The 14765-nt window shown below is 46.2% G+C and overlaps 1 protein-coding gene across 3 annotated transcripts in view; it reads left to right on the top strand.

Moving 5' to 3' along the window:
- strbp (spermatid perinuclear RNA binding protein) overlaps positions 1-14765 on the top strand; it is a 45409-nt gene that overhangs the window by 19221 nt on the left and 11423 nt on the right. For all 3 annotated transcript variants that reach the window (XM_052051506.1, XM_052051505.1, XM_052051507.1), the window contains exons 2-6: positions 4752-4932; positions 10125-10375; positions 10454-10622; positions 11868-12192; positions 14291-14424. In XM_052051506.1, the coding sequence (XP_051907466.1) occupies positions 4930-4932; positions 10125-10375; positions 10454-10622; positions 11868-12192; positions 14291-14424 (882 nt within the window). In that variant the 5' untranslated portion in view covers positions 4752-4929. The remainder of the gene's footprint in view (positions 1-4751; positions 4933-10124; positions 10376-10453; positions 10623-11867; positions 12193-14290; positions 14425-14765) is intronic.

The raw sequence follows: 14765 nt of genomic DNA, 5'->3' as shown, positions 1-14765 counted from the left end.
GGCAAATGTTGCTCTTTTTCAAGATGACTTGATTGTTAAAGGAAGGAGGTTGATTGATTTAGTCCCGCCCCAATTGTTTGGTTGCACACTCGTTAATGAAAAAGATTATGATAATTTGACCTTTTGGAAGTCTGACACTCACCCAAAAGGGTGCGGGAATTTTTTTTCTCTCTTGATATAACGATATAATCGTTCTTGGACTCTAAATATTGCGTGGGGTGTGAAAAGTCAGACTGACTCATGCCATTAAGCCACGCCTCTTTTAATGGAAGCAAAGTCGTATAGCAACCAAATTCCTCTCTTCTTTTTCAGTGACAAACCGAGATGAAAGTCTAAGTATGAAAGAAAAATGAGATTCACAGCGTCGTTGTCGCCTTCTTCACGTCGGAATGCGACGGCCCTCCCCACAATCGGTCTTCCGGTCTTTTTCTCTGTCCCGGCGTCTTAAGTCTCATGAAACTGCTTCACGAAGCACACTACCCTAAATTGACCCTGAATGAATAGACTCGCTCATCGGACTGTCGCTAAAGCAGCGGAGATGCTGTCTTGGCTTGTCCCCCCCCCCCCCAAAAAAAAGCCCAACTGGCTTGAGTATAATCCACAAAATTCAAAATAAAGCCCCGCACGGTACTTGACCGAGCGAGTCCCCATTGCCAATGGCGGCGAGAGATTGGAACCCCGGGATACCTTCCAGTAACGCGTACGTGCGCTCGCCAGCCTGCTTATGAGTGTCGTGGAGTAACCTCCCCCCCCACCCCCCATTACGGAATTAGTTCACATCTGGACAAGCCTCACGCTCGTGCTTTTTCAACTGGCAGGGCTTTGGGATGATGATATTATGCGGGACGTTTTTCAATATCCTCCGAACGATAGTTTGAGAATATCATAAATTCTATCTCTTATTATTATTTTTTTTTTAGTCTGTTAATGCACATCGAGTGACAATCAATTCACAAGGTGGAAGGCGAAACTGAGTCCTTAAAATTAGTTTACTCTTTGCCAGGGCGATCCCACAAAATTGTGGTTTAAAAGAGGCTCCTTGCATCTCGAAAGATGATTCGATTTATTTTCTTCTTAAAACCATTTTCAGTACTTTTAGCGACAAATCTTGTTTGGGATGCTGCATCTCTACATCTGAAAGTAGAACGCGCATTGCAGGTTTGCAAGGTTTTATCCACCATCTGTTTGCTGCGGCGCTTCTCAGCCGCTCGGACGAGTACACCAAACGCATCACAAAGATATCGAAAGCAAAAGATCTCGAGGTATCTTCGTTCGGCGCGGTTTGCATGTTGAAAGGGAGAAGAAAAACTGATCGAGCGTTCCCGAATAGACACGGTTTGTGTTCCTCTTCCACAACACCCCATCTTGTGGGTCTTCTTTCATTTGAGGGTCTTTGTTTACAAAAAAAAAAAAAACGGTTCTGGCGTGGGCGGCTTTGCGTTTTGGCAAACATGAGCTTAACAGCGAAAAGCCTTTCAAGTGGGGGGTGAGGGGGGGGGGGGGGGATTAAGCTACTCGGTGTCAATGGATCAGAGAACTAGTCCAAAGACCACTTGGCTATGACACCGTGGCACTCAATGACAACGTTTGCGTACGTAATTTCGAAAAGTGTTTCTCACCAGACCTTAAAATGGTTCGGACGAACACGCGTGCAAGTCAACACGTTGCTCGCTATACGATTTGTATGACGGCCGATGGGGTGCGGCGGCTTGGCAGCCGGGCTGGCGCCATCTGTTCCCCGCTGAAATCGACGCAGCGGGAGCTCAGCCCCGCGCGCGTGCGCCACTGTAGGTGTACTTACTCTTTATTCGTGAAAATGTGCACGCACGGTCGCAGGTGATTACCTTGGTGACGGACAGACGGATTGCGTCCGAGTCTCTCTGGTTATGATCCACCGTCAGCAGGATATCTGAATGCACACCCGCACACCCGCACGCCATCTCCATTTCAATAATCAAGAGGACAGAGTTGCACTCCTCTGTCAATGTTATCTACCCTCTCCACTCCCCACGCGCCTCCAAAGAAACATCAGCAGTTTCTTTTTGCCGACTCATCAGGACCGACTGACCTCTCTTGGCCCGCAGCTGGACCCAGTCAAGTGTGAGCTACAGCGTGCGAATGCTGAAATAAATAAAAATAAAAACCAATGCGCGGTGGCGGTTGTTATTCCTCAACTATCCACGGTGACCTTATTGAATTTCTCTGCCTGCCGTTGGACCCGATCAAGGCGGAAAAGTTTGGAAAACCCGAAATGATTGGCGCGGACCTGAATTAGAGTCCACTTAAGGGACATAAATCTTGCTAATTCCATAATGCGGAGATGAAATGTTGACATCATAAATTGGCAATTTTCACACCATGTCGTCCATTCCTGCTGATTGGCTGGAGGCACAACCTTTTTCCTCATATCCCATTCCATGGACACAAAAGACAACACATTGAGACTCCTCTACAACGAAATATTTACAGCCAAAAAAAATTTCACAACAGGGGGTTTTTCACTCTAGCAAATTTGATCTCTGATGTAAACACACACACAAACGTATGTGTACACGCACACACGTGTACTCTTTATTTTTAGCAGTAGAGGTCGCTGTTGGATTAGACTTCGTTGTGAATCTCATCGCGAGGCAAGAGCTGAGAAAAATAGTTCGTATAACGCAACAGGGGGTATTTTTCATTGTATGGGGGGGCCAGGAAAGTGAGAATGGTGTTAATGCATGAAGATTTTTTCACACTAGGAGATATTTTCGCCCATGTAGGTTTTGTTGTAGAGGAGTTCCACTGTACTCCTCCCCTTTCCCTCCTCTGAAAGAACGACTCGTGTAGAATTGTACAGATCATGCAGGAAATGCATCGTTTGGGAGTCGACCTTAACGTTGAGTCGAACGGAGCATGATGGGGAGGAAGTCCCAAAATAAACTCTCAGGAAAGTGTGGAGTGGCCGCCATTTCCGTCCGCCCGTCTCACCGTCCGTTCCCCTGTCTCACCGCGGGACAACAAAGCTGTGCAAACACTTTTCGGTGAGCTGGCACCGTTTGTTTTCAGATGCAGTAAGACGAGGGGCACCTGGTAACGTGATCCCGCCCCGACTGAATTTGCCGAGCTCGCCACCTGCTCCTGAGAGTTTCATTATCGTTTGTCCTGCTCATTAGCGCACACTCGCGCGTGTTGATCCAGATGCAAATATCAGCGCACAAACCAAGCGGTACGAATATAACGTGACCGTTTGTTGACCGACTCGAAATCTGCTGAATGGAGAAAAAGGGGCTGTAGTTCATATAAAGAGTTTAATGGCATCATTGAAGCCATACAGTTTGAAAAAAAAATGGCAACATAAACAATTCTATAAGGAAATCAATTCTCGAAAGCGTTTCCGCCGCCGCTAATTAACACTCACCCACACTGTGGCTTCTTGCATCCTTTGCCCCCCCCGCGCTCCCTTTGTCTCATCAAGAGCTCATGCCCTTTGATGGTTATCCGAAGAGAAAAGTGTAAATTGCCCCTCAAAGCCATATCAGCAGTGAAATCACTTCCAGTCCCTTCCTTTATCCGCCACCTGATTCCTTTCATCCCTGTCGGGAAAACAGGATTTAATGGCCTGCTGATGGAAGGACACGGCACAGATGCCACCCAACTACCCCCCCACACACACACAATCCTGAGAAAAAAAATTATATCAAACTTAACAAAGTTGAAATGACATTGACGACGCCGAAAAATGTGAAAATGGGCTTTTGTTTGTCCCACATGCGCATCTGTGTTTGCAAACATGTCCTGTCGCCAAGATTCATTACGGAGGGCTTCCCCTCCTTCCCTTGAGAAAACACACACACACATTGAGGATCTGTGGAAGAAAGGGGTGTGTGCATGCAAGAATTATTTCCCCACAGTTGAAGCTCTACAATTCTACAGAATTGTTCAGAATTCTGTAGAATTGTAGAGCTTCATTTTGAGGACGCTAAGCTAAGAAGCTAAGAGCTGCTTCTTGGGCACTGATGAATGCAAAAAGGGCTACCGCTTTAATACACATGACGCAAATTATTATTTTACGACGCTACCATTCAGGCCTGACCCATTTAAATACCCCTCCCCCCAAAAAATCGACTGACTAATTGTATTTACACATGAACACGTCACAACATCGTGACCAATCTTGCCAAAATGGACACTTAAAAGCTTGTTTAGATACTCCAGCTGCTTTGCAAAAAAACAAAATGAAGGCATTGCGTCAGGTTATGTAACCTGCACTCAAATCATGTGCGTGCAATGTTTGCAGGCATGGCCATGATGGAAGAGTGGTTACCCCCCGCCCTTTACACCCCAATTTCCCCCTTGTTGGCCGTGTCAGTGCAAGAGCCAAATCACGAGTGCGCGGACTGTTGCTGCCACGTGTGTTCAGGCGCTAATTGTGAGTGTTGCAGGCCAGTGGCTCGAAACATCCGGAGCGATGTCTGCCGGGGAGAAAATAAGGAGCCAGCCACTCACTTGTTTAAACCCCCCCCTGCCCCTCCCCCCTTTCCAATTGGCCTCCCTTTAAACGCTTCCTTTCACCTGTCCCTTTTCATGATCAAATCTGCCCTTCTTTATTTCTCGTTTAGGCCTTGGAAGTGTGTCGACAGTCTGTGTGTTCACACCCTGAACGGCGCATCATCTTTCAGCTCAGCCGCCGTATTTTTAAAAGGGGCGGGATATTATTCCGTTTGAGTCGCTAACCAGCGTGTCGTTTTTTTTTTTTTTTTTTTTTTCAGGGGCGTCTTCTCATCGGGCGGTGGCGACAGCGACGGAGGTGCACATGAGGAGCGCTGTGACGACGGCATCCTGACCAGTAACCTCGCGCGTGCAGCACACCCTCACGCCCGGCGAACCCCAACAGCGGGCGTTGTTGGAAGGAAGGAAGGAAGCCCGGTGACCGCTCTTCCCGTCGGCATGGTAATGTCGAAGACGTTAAAATGAAAAAAAAAAAAGGGCCCTGTTACAAAATATACATTGCGCAGCCAAATTACAAGTGCGCGGTTGTGCAATGGCGGAGGAATGGAGAGGTGGAGTGAGGGAGCGAAACAAGGGATTGATTAATGGTCTCGGCCCGTGACAACGGGAGCTTTTCCCTGAGGGGGGGAGCAGAGCACATGATGAATTATTAAAAGGTAAAACAAGTGGAAGGAGGAAAGAAAAGACTGTGGAGAGGTACTTTTGGGATGCGGCGGGGGGGGTCAAGGAGGACCAATGCTTGAGAGAGATACAGACGGGGACGGAGATACCACCGCAGGTGTTGATTTTGGACTTTGCCGAACAGGGCACATCCTTGAGGTCGTAAATTACCAAAGGGTAATGAGACGCGCGCGTGCGCGCAGTCGCTCGCCGCATGCTAACACGGCGCCGTGATTAGTCCTGAGTTATGGTGATGCAGTAAAAGATACGCGTGACCTTGGCGAGGTTGTCAACGCCTAAACCGCGTGATACATGAAGCATCCTGTCTAATGACTTGGCGCTGAGATTTCTATTTTTAATGAATGCACAGGCCAGTCGGTACCTGCGCGTGCACTCTCTCTTTTTTGAGGTCACATCGCTTTTTTGCGGGTATTTTTTTCTTTCGCTTGTAACGGTCTCGGCGCCTGTTCACGCTTCAATTTCACGCTCACCTTTTGCTCACTGCCATTTAAAATGCGCGCGTCCTTTTCAGCGGCTCAGTTTTTGCGGTTCAAACGTGGGTGTGCAGTATGTGGCGGCATGAGATGACGATGTGAGGCAAATGCGCGGCTATTTTTGCAGGTCCTGCTGCTGGTGTTTGATTGACGGCTAACAAATGAGTGAGATGCGGTTTCGGCACGTGCAGCGGAGACACCCGCAGTATTTCAGAGTGGAGGGACTGGTGTGATTATTTTTTTTTCATGATTTTGAGGCTTCTTTTGAATTACTTGGCGACTTTTTTTTTTTAATCTTTCAAAATTTTAAAGTGAGCATACAAAAATAAATATTGACCATTGGTAATGAGCCACATGCTGCTTCACCATTTCTAAAGACGCATATATTATCTGATGATGTAACAGAGTCTTCTGGTGAAGTTGCGTTGCAACTGTACGGGATTATTACGCCTACTAAAGTAGAGCCCGACAATCGCTTTTAGTGGTGCTTTCGTTTTAATTTAGGCGTTCGCACACTCGTCAGTACATAAGCAGACATGATGACAAAAAAAGGCCTTTTGTCCAAATACAGAGTTAGACTTTAAGCTCCTGATATTTAAAAGAAATTAAATAAATCGTTCCTAAAATAATTTTGCACTCGATGTCTCAATTTAGTCCAGTTGTTCTATTTTTAGCCGGTATGGAAAACTGCCTGCCGTCAGTTCACGCTTACTTATTTTTGACGTCCCAGTGCAGGTGTGTTGTAATTGGAAAGACGGTGAAAAAGGAAAAGCACAATGGAAAAAGAGGCTAGCGGAGAGTGCGGCGCATCGGCCTGCCGCAGAGTGCACGGAATTAATTTTTCATACAATCTCCCTTTGGGTGCTGAATGGTCCAAAGAAGCCACAATTTATTTTATTTTGTTTATTTTTATCCCGTTGCTGGGCCCGTCGCTTCTAAGTGCTGATTGATTCGGTGTTTTGAAGTTTGAATGTGATGCCTTTTATGCTGAAATACTCGTTTCATACGGCCTGTCAAGCCCATTCATGGCAAGCTTTTTTGTTTTTTTTGTTTTTTTTGCTGCAAACGGCACCAAATATTGTTGTCCATCTCAACTCTGGTCAATGGCGTTAGTTTTCATTTTCTTTTGGAAGCTTTTCTCACGCTCGTCAGCTTCCCGCTTTCCGCCTGCCTGACCCCCCCCTCGCCCCCACCCCCACCCGACCCCTCCGCTTTCGGTGTTTGTTCACCATCGCCCTCTTATCTCGGCACTCAGCGTGCACTCGAGGCACATGACTTATTCAAGGTAAGTGCAGACGAGAAATCTTGTCCACCTATAAACGCACCCTCAAACGTAAGTGGGCTTAATACAACGCCTGATGAAACGTTTGCTTAACGCAGCGCCTGCTAAAAAAAAAATCCCAAAACAAAACGCAAATTGACTGTTGATTACTGCCAGATTTCATGATCACGCGGAACTCACGAGTGCTTCTTTTAATGAAATTGTGCGACGTAGAAAGTGCGGCTGAGCTGAATAATCCGTGACTTGATTCACGGCACGTTGAAGCAAATGAGGCTTCATCAAACGCGTCATCCGTTATGTGTCATCTGGCATTTTAAGTGACATTTTTGTCTCGCACGTTCATCAAATTTTCCTGTCGGAAATAATGTCAAGTGAACTCATTCATTGGTGTAATGCAGAGACATTTTAAGCACGGTTAGATTAAAACCAAATATCATTGAAATCAAGTCGCACAACTGAGCCTTGATTGATATTTAATATTGATCAAAAGGGAGATATGGGTGTTTTTCAAAATGTTGTTTTGCCTTTTAAGGAAATGCACGCTCAACCGCTTCCTAATTTGATTTGCAGGTGCAATTGATGTAAATGTCACTCACATTTTAGAGCAAAGCCAAAACAAGTCTTTTTTTTAAATTTAATTTTATTATTTTTGAATGATCTCACAATAGGGATTTTTATTTATTTATTTATTTGAGAAATTTCTACTCTTGGTTGTCTTTCATGTTAATTCGCAACGGCTGTGTACTCTACCCGTTAGCTGTGTTAGCATGTCGGCAAACCCAAGGAATGACTCTTTCGTAGTCTGCATGTAAAAAAAAAAAGGAACACGTTGAACATGCTTGAAAACATTTTTTTTTTTAATCACTCGGTTTGATCCCTTTGTGACAGCCCATATGAGGTGTTTGCTGACATTGATGGCCCAGATTTCAGTCTGTGTGGTGAAACGCTCTCTTCAAACTAGGCCGGCAGATTACGTGAGTGGGCAAATCAAGGTGGGCTCAAGGACGGTCACGTCAGCATCTCAAAGATGGAGTGCCGTATCCTTGTGAGTCTGAGCTTTACTGACGCCTCCTGAGACCTTTTTTAGTAGCCGAGGAATTGTCGAGGTCACGAGAGCGCTCCGCGGGTGCTTCATCAGACAGGCCTTGATTAAATTGCTTGTTTTTAACGTTACCTTGACGTCCAACCTTTCCGCTAAAACTCCATGTAGCTCGTATCTTATGGTGCCACCTCTCGAGTTGTCCGGGCTTGCGCTTTAAGAGGGCGTGAGGGGGGGGGGGGGGGGAATCGATTGCCGTCTCCGAGCTCTCATAACTGCTCCAATTTACATTGCGCTCGGAGCAGCTGAGGCTCACCTCCCCCACAGTCAAGCAGACATCGACACGAGCTCACAAAGTGTGTTCGTGAAGCCCCGCCCCTCCCATTAGAGGCAGCTCATTAAATTTGTGGCTGTCGGTTTGTTTAAACACTTCTGAAGAGATACGCACACCCACAAGTATAAAGTGGTCATATGATTGTGCGCACGCAAGAAGGGTGACCTGTTTAAAAAAAAATCATCATCATAATAACGTGTGTGAAGCGAAATTATAAAAAAAACACCCAATGCAAAAAAAATGTTGGTCAAGCATTGGGAAAGGCATTGATTTTTTTTTTTCAGCTTCTTCCTCCTTTTTATCAGCATGCACTTAAAGGAAAAATGCCTCAAACATTTTTGGTAAGAATGATAAAATATTGAAAATAGTATTTCGAGGTCCACAACGTAGTCATTGCTTGAAAATGAAATTGGCTTGAAAAAAAAAAATTGCGATTAATTATATTTGGAATAATTCACTGCAGAGTCCACGCGCTCTTAAAGCCTTCAATTAACTACACAGGCGTTGTTTACGCAACATATTTCATGATTAAATGGCTTACAAGTATACGCAGACATTCATGTTTGAATGTTAAATCAATAAAACTTGATTTGAATGACTTATTAAAAGCACGCAGGCAAACTCTCTTTAGGTCACAAGTGGTAAATCGTAGCTAGCCAGTCATCAATGCTAACGTAGCCGTTTTCACATCAAGCTAATTGGAGTTGAATTCCATATTTGACAATCTTTTATGGTCGCGTCTAAATTTGAATCATTGGCGGGATCCAGGAATTAGACTTGGCCAGCCAGACGTTTGCATCACTCTCCACACGGCAGCTAAATAAGGCTGGGGTGGCTTCGCTTATTGTGTGCAGCACTCATCCTCTATTCCGTTAATGGCTTTATCTCTCGCACTCTAGTGAAAGAAAAGCATGCGTGTTTGAGTGTGTGCGTGTGTTTACACGAGTGCAGAGAATAAAGGGGAAGCGTGCGTCTGGGAGATAAGCGGGGGGGACCGTTTTGCAAGCGTGTCGAGAGCAGCCCCATCTGTGTCGAACTGGGCCCTGCACCTCGGGCTGCTCTCCAGCATCATGCGATAACCTTCATGATTCAAAAATGAACTTTTCTTCACCGGAGTGTGAGATGGCAGATATGACAGAGCGGGAAAAAAAAGACGAGCGACAAGGAGAAATTGTCCGAAAATAATATTCCACGGTGAAGCTGCTAAATGAAAGGCAGACCGTGAGTAACGCATTGTTTGTGCAGTTGTTACCAGGTATTAAATATTATATGAAATAATGGTGTGCTGTTATGCTGCGGGGGAGTTGGGTGGGGTGTGGGGGGGCATAAATCACTTCTGTGTAGCATTTGCATCTTGTATATCACAGCATATGTCGAGATAATGGATTATAATGCCGTGTAATTATGATTAGGGGGGTCACACATCAGCCTCTCCCCACACGGCAAATTAACTTCCCCGCTGTGTCGGTTTTACTCTGAAATTAGATTAGTTCTCACTTAATCGCCACCGCCTGCTTTGCCGCTGCGCCGCATGACACGCCGAAGACGGTTGGAGGGGTTGTCACGACGCGGCACGTTGAACTTTCTTCTCTGCGCTAAAGTTAAAAAATTGCTCAAGGGCGGTTATATGGATTTTTTTTTTTTTTTTTGCTGCCAGATATGCAAGAAAAAAAATCCTATTGGTCAGCCTTAGTTATGTTTTTGTGTGCTGCTGCTTTAACGGCAATATTTTCGTGCCGAATCTTAATTTCTTGTATTCGGTTTTATGCAGACAGAAATGAACTCCATAGCTATAATCTGGTAAAAACCGATTTTCCCTTGCAGAGGTCCTTCCGTTCCTTCAGCAATGACGACCGCCACGTCATGGCGAAGCACTCCACCATCTACCCGTCGTCTCACGACTTGGAGGCGGTTCAGACGCTCATCTCCAACGTGGAGTGCGCCCTCAAACACGTCTCGGACTGGCTGGATCAGACCAACTCGGAGGCACTCGGTCAAGCGGACGGCCGAGCGCCGGACGGCACGGACGACGAGAAGCCCGGCGGGGAAGCCGAGGGATCCGACGATGGCCGCAGGTGCGGCCGACGCTGTGCGGCGGAGTGACCGAAATCAGAAATAAGTGGCGATTATTTTACAATGTCACTTCCTCGCAGGGAGGCCAGCGGCGGTCGAGTGCTGTGCGGAGTGATGAGAATCGGTTTGGTGGCGAAAGGGCTCCTCATAAAAGGCGACATGGACCTGGAGCTGGTGTTGATGTGCAGAGATAAACCCACGCAGATATTATTGGACTCGGTCTGCAACAACTTACCCGGCCAAATAGAGGTGAGATGCTGCGCTCGCGAGCGCTTTTGATCAAATGCCAGTGCTTAAAGTGGATGCATGGACAACGCAGAGCCGCTTCAATATTTTCCTTGACATGAACACTTTGATCAGTCTGACTTATGATGCGTCACAAGCATTTCTTGTTGCTTCGGCTCAATCTGAGAAGCCCACGAGTGGCTACTGGGAGTTGCACTGCCCGTTTGCTATTTTATTTTTATTTTTTTTATTTGCACTGCTAGCCGCTACGTCCACTAGCCAGAGGCTCGGCTGCACTGTATTGATTTTCATATGCATCCGTCGCTAGGTTATAACATCCGTCAGTTGCTCATTAAGTTCTACGTGGGGACTTGTACCGTTTTGTACACCTTTGCACTGTATACAAATTAATATACAGTCAACCCCCCCCCCCCCATCCCCTCTGTAATAAATGTGATAATCTCACACCTTGGTTGCTATTGTTCACACACAGACCTCAAAAAGCTAATTGCTAGTCTGGCGCTAGCCAAAATGGCCGCCCGTTCACTGGCTCAACTTTTGTGGATAGCAACCCCCCGAAAAGTCTCGTCTCTCATTTTAAAATCCAGGTTAAAACGCCAGTGATAAGACGAGCAAGTCGCAACGATAAAGTAATTGGGCGAGATAAACAATTTAATGTCGTCGTAAAGGAATAATTGAGATCTAATAAAGGGTTAGCTAGCGTAAAATAGGCCAGCACATTATCAAAGAATAACAGTCCCTTCAGCTGGATGTGACATTGCCGCAATTATCCGATAAATCCATGACAAACCTCCGCCTCTGCCCATTTGTTTCAGTTGCGAGTTGGATCGTGTGTGCGGATATTCAGTAAGCATGCTCGTGTATGTGCGCGAAAAGCGTAATTTGGAGTTTCTGATTTTTCTCATTTGGCCTTGTGGCCGCAACTCGCTTAAAAACAATGTCACAGGAATACACATGTACTTGTTTTTGCTACTCAAGAGGACACTTGACAAGAATAAAAATAAATAAACAAGTCCACGATACGCAAAAGCCAGCGGAGAATCTCCCGCACAGCACCGTAACATTTCCCGAGACCTCAAGCTGAGCATATCCGCACCGAAGGACGTTTTCTCGTCACTCCTTATTTCTGCTTTGTCATTCTGTTGCACTCAGACCGAGATTCTTTCCGCTGTGCCGCCTTTTCATCCGCCATATGTTTTGACCGTGATCTGTGACCACCCACTTTATTTTCCGCCCTACACATGACAGAAGCTGACAGAGGAGAAATACGAGGTCAGGAGCTCCCTGCCCGAAGCGGCCATCGTGGTACGGACTACAACCGAGCCCAAACTCACACTGAAGATCACACTCACCTCTCCGGCCATGAGAGATGAGGACGAGGAAGAGGAGGAGGAGGAAGAGGAGGATGAAGTGGGGGAGCACGAGGAGTTACACGGGGAGGAAGCTCAGGATGTGCTGGCGGCAGAGGAGGAGGACGTGGAGGGCCACGAGGAGTTACACGGGGCGGGAACTGAGGAGGTGGCGGCAGAACAGGAGGACGACGTGGAGGAGATGGAGAAGAGGAATGGCCACGGTAGGATAACGGATCGGAAAGCCTGTCTTCCATGTCATTTTAACTCGTTCACTCCCAAAATCGTTTTTAAACGTCTTTTCAAACTTTGGCTGGGTGAATGAGTTCAATTGATTGGTCCCCGGATTCGATAGCCACGCGGTAGCTAGCGAGCGAGCCGTCCATCGTGTGGCTTCCTGTCCAATTCGGCATTTGTGGTGTCCGGGGTGAGATGAGAGATGACGCCGAGGTTGGCCGCAAGGTGCCGCGGCGGGTTCGAGGAGAGCGCCGACTCGTTTGCTCAAAAGCACGCGTACACATGGACACCCTTCAGTGACATACGTGACGTTTATTCAATGTTTTGTGTCGCAAAGGTCATTGCCCTGCATCCGGTTGTCAGTCTCTGTTGTTGTCAACTTTGGTACATATTTTTATTCAATATACTTTTAAATGTAGCAGCAAAGTGGAGATACAGAAAAATTCACTTTTTTTCCAACTTATGTAAAAAGAGTCAGGGTACACATTTTACATCATTGATTTTATTTTTTTGGGTAGTCAACTCGGGGTCAATTTTCCCATTGACTCGTCGCTGATGTCCGAATTTACAGGAAAAGCAATTTGTAACATTTTTTAAATGATCATACAAGTGTAAAAATAAGTTAACCATTGCTAATCATTTTTTCATCATGACAAATGCCCACACAAATCGAGTGTAAACATGCAATGGAGTTGATCACATTCTGCTGAGTATTGATTACTATGAGCCATTTTTTTTTTTGGGTGCATCTTTAGGGGCATAGTTTCTCTCCAAATGTTGGTTGGGATTCCTAATTTTATGGCCTCGGTGACGTTAGATTTTCTGGGTTCCCCTGTACTTTGAGCTGCGGTGCAGCTGTGGTTTTTGCTTGCTCACCGGTGCGCCGTGGTTCGAGCAGCTGGCAGAGAATAAGCAGAGAACCAGTTTGGGGATACCATAGGGCATAGAGGAGCAACCGTAACGATCCGACGTCCGAGCGCTCTCACGCGGGACGGCCCTTGAGAAACAGCTTTTATGCATCACACTGAAGCAAACGGACACAAACGCAATGCCGGCCGGCGATCCTGGCCGGATGAGTTCCGAGATCACGCACTTGTAGTGCCGCTTTCCATCTTGATGGTAACAGTTTGACATTTCCCTTTAAGACCTCTCGAGGAAAGGCTTCGGAAGGGATGAGAACAACATTTACTTGAGCATGTTTTCACGGCCACTCTTGAGTGCGTTTTATTTCACTCGGAGTCCCGCACATCGTGATTAAAATTAAAAAATAAAAACCTCCGTGTGACCGCTTCTCATTCATATACAGCTGTGTTGGATTCAACTTGCCTTGCAGGAAGGTGGCGAGACAAGAAATTCAAACAATACAGCAGCATAAGAATGATCCAACCCTCTCTAACCTCTGACCCCCCCCCCCCCCCCCCCCCACCCACACACGCTTTAATCTTTCCTCAGTTGGGTTTGCTAAACCAATCCGAGTGTGTTTAGTTCTACTTTTTGGACACTTGATCGTGTGCTTGCTCAAAGCATCTCAAGTCAACCCAAAAGTGAAAAAACTCAACTATTTTGATTCCTGCCTGATGTGACAAGTCTGCATCAAAATACTTTTCAAAGAAAGAAATTATTTCCAAAATACACGACGGAGCCGTTTGATTTCCCTTTGCCGCCAACCCGCGCGGTAAATCAAACGCTCCCGAGGTATTTGTTTGTCTGCAAAAAAAAAAAAAAAAAATCTCTCCACCCTCGTGACTCTCCGTCTCACCGATTTGTCAGCTGCCAGACGCACGGAAAGTATAAGTCGCTCTTGAATAGCGTGTGTCATTTTTTTTTTTTTTTTTTTTTTGGGAAAAAAAAAAATCCGCGCTATTTGAACGCTTTCGCCACGGATCGGTGACTTGTAGAACGGACGCGTTTCTACAAGGAGACGAGCGAAAAGCGCCGCCTTTAGCCCGAAAACGTTGGCGGCGGCGCGGAATGCCCGCACTCGCGCCGGTTTTTTCCCGGCAGCGTCTGCACGCATTGGCGCGCGCTCAGCTCCGATGTGTGTCTTACGTTTTCTACGTTGGGTTGTTATTGTTTTCGTGGCAGTGTCGGGTGCTGCCGCGCAAAGAGTGGAGGCTGAGGAGGAGGAGGAGGAGGAGGAGGAGGAAGAGGGAGAGGTGCTGGATAGACACAGATGTCTGTTGGCCCTGGCAGCGCTGCGACACGCCAAGTGGTTCAAGGTCGGCACCCGCTCACTTCCTGTCTTCCTGCCTGAGGCCGTTTTTTGTAGCCTGACGATTGACGAGTGCATCTCATCGGATCACATTACCGCTTCGGGAATAAGACTTCCCGTAGGTTAAAATACATTTTTTAAAAAGCCATTAAATCCCGATTATATGCAACGAAAAAATATCGTGAGGCTACAAAGGCAATTGTGATTTTTTTTTTTTGTGGTTGCTTTTTGCGATTTTTTTTTTTTTTTTTTTTTTTTGGTTGCTTTTTGCGATTTTTTTTTTTTTTTTTTTTTAATTTTTGTGAACCTGCCTGCTCTATATCAAGTCAATTCCTCCCTTTTAAAACC

This window comes from Hippocampus zosterae, chromosome 18, assembly GCF_025434085.1.
Source record: "Hippocampus zosterae strain Florida chromosome 18, ASM2543408v3, whole genome shotgun sequence".
Classification (NCBI taxonomy): domain Eukaryota; kingdom Metazoa; phylum Chordata; class Actinopteri; order Syngnathiformes; family Syngnathidae; genus Hippocampus; species Hippocampus zosterae.
Note: the sequence above shows the minus strand (reverse complement) of the source record. Positions and strands in the feature narration are given on the sequence as shown.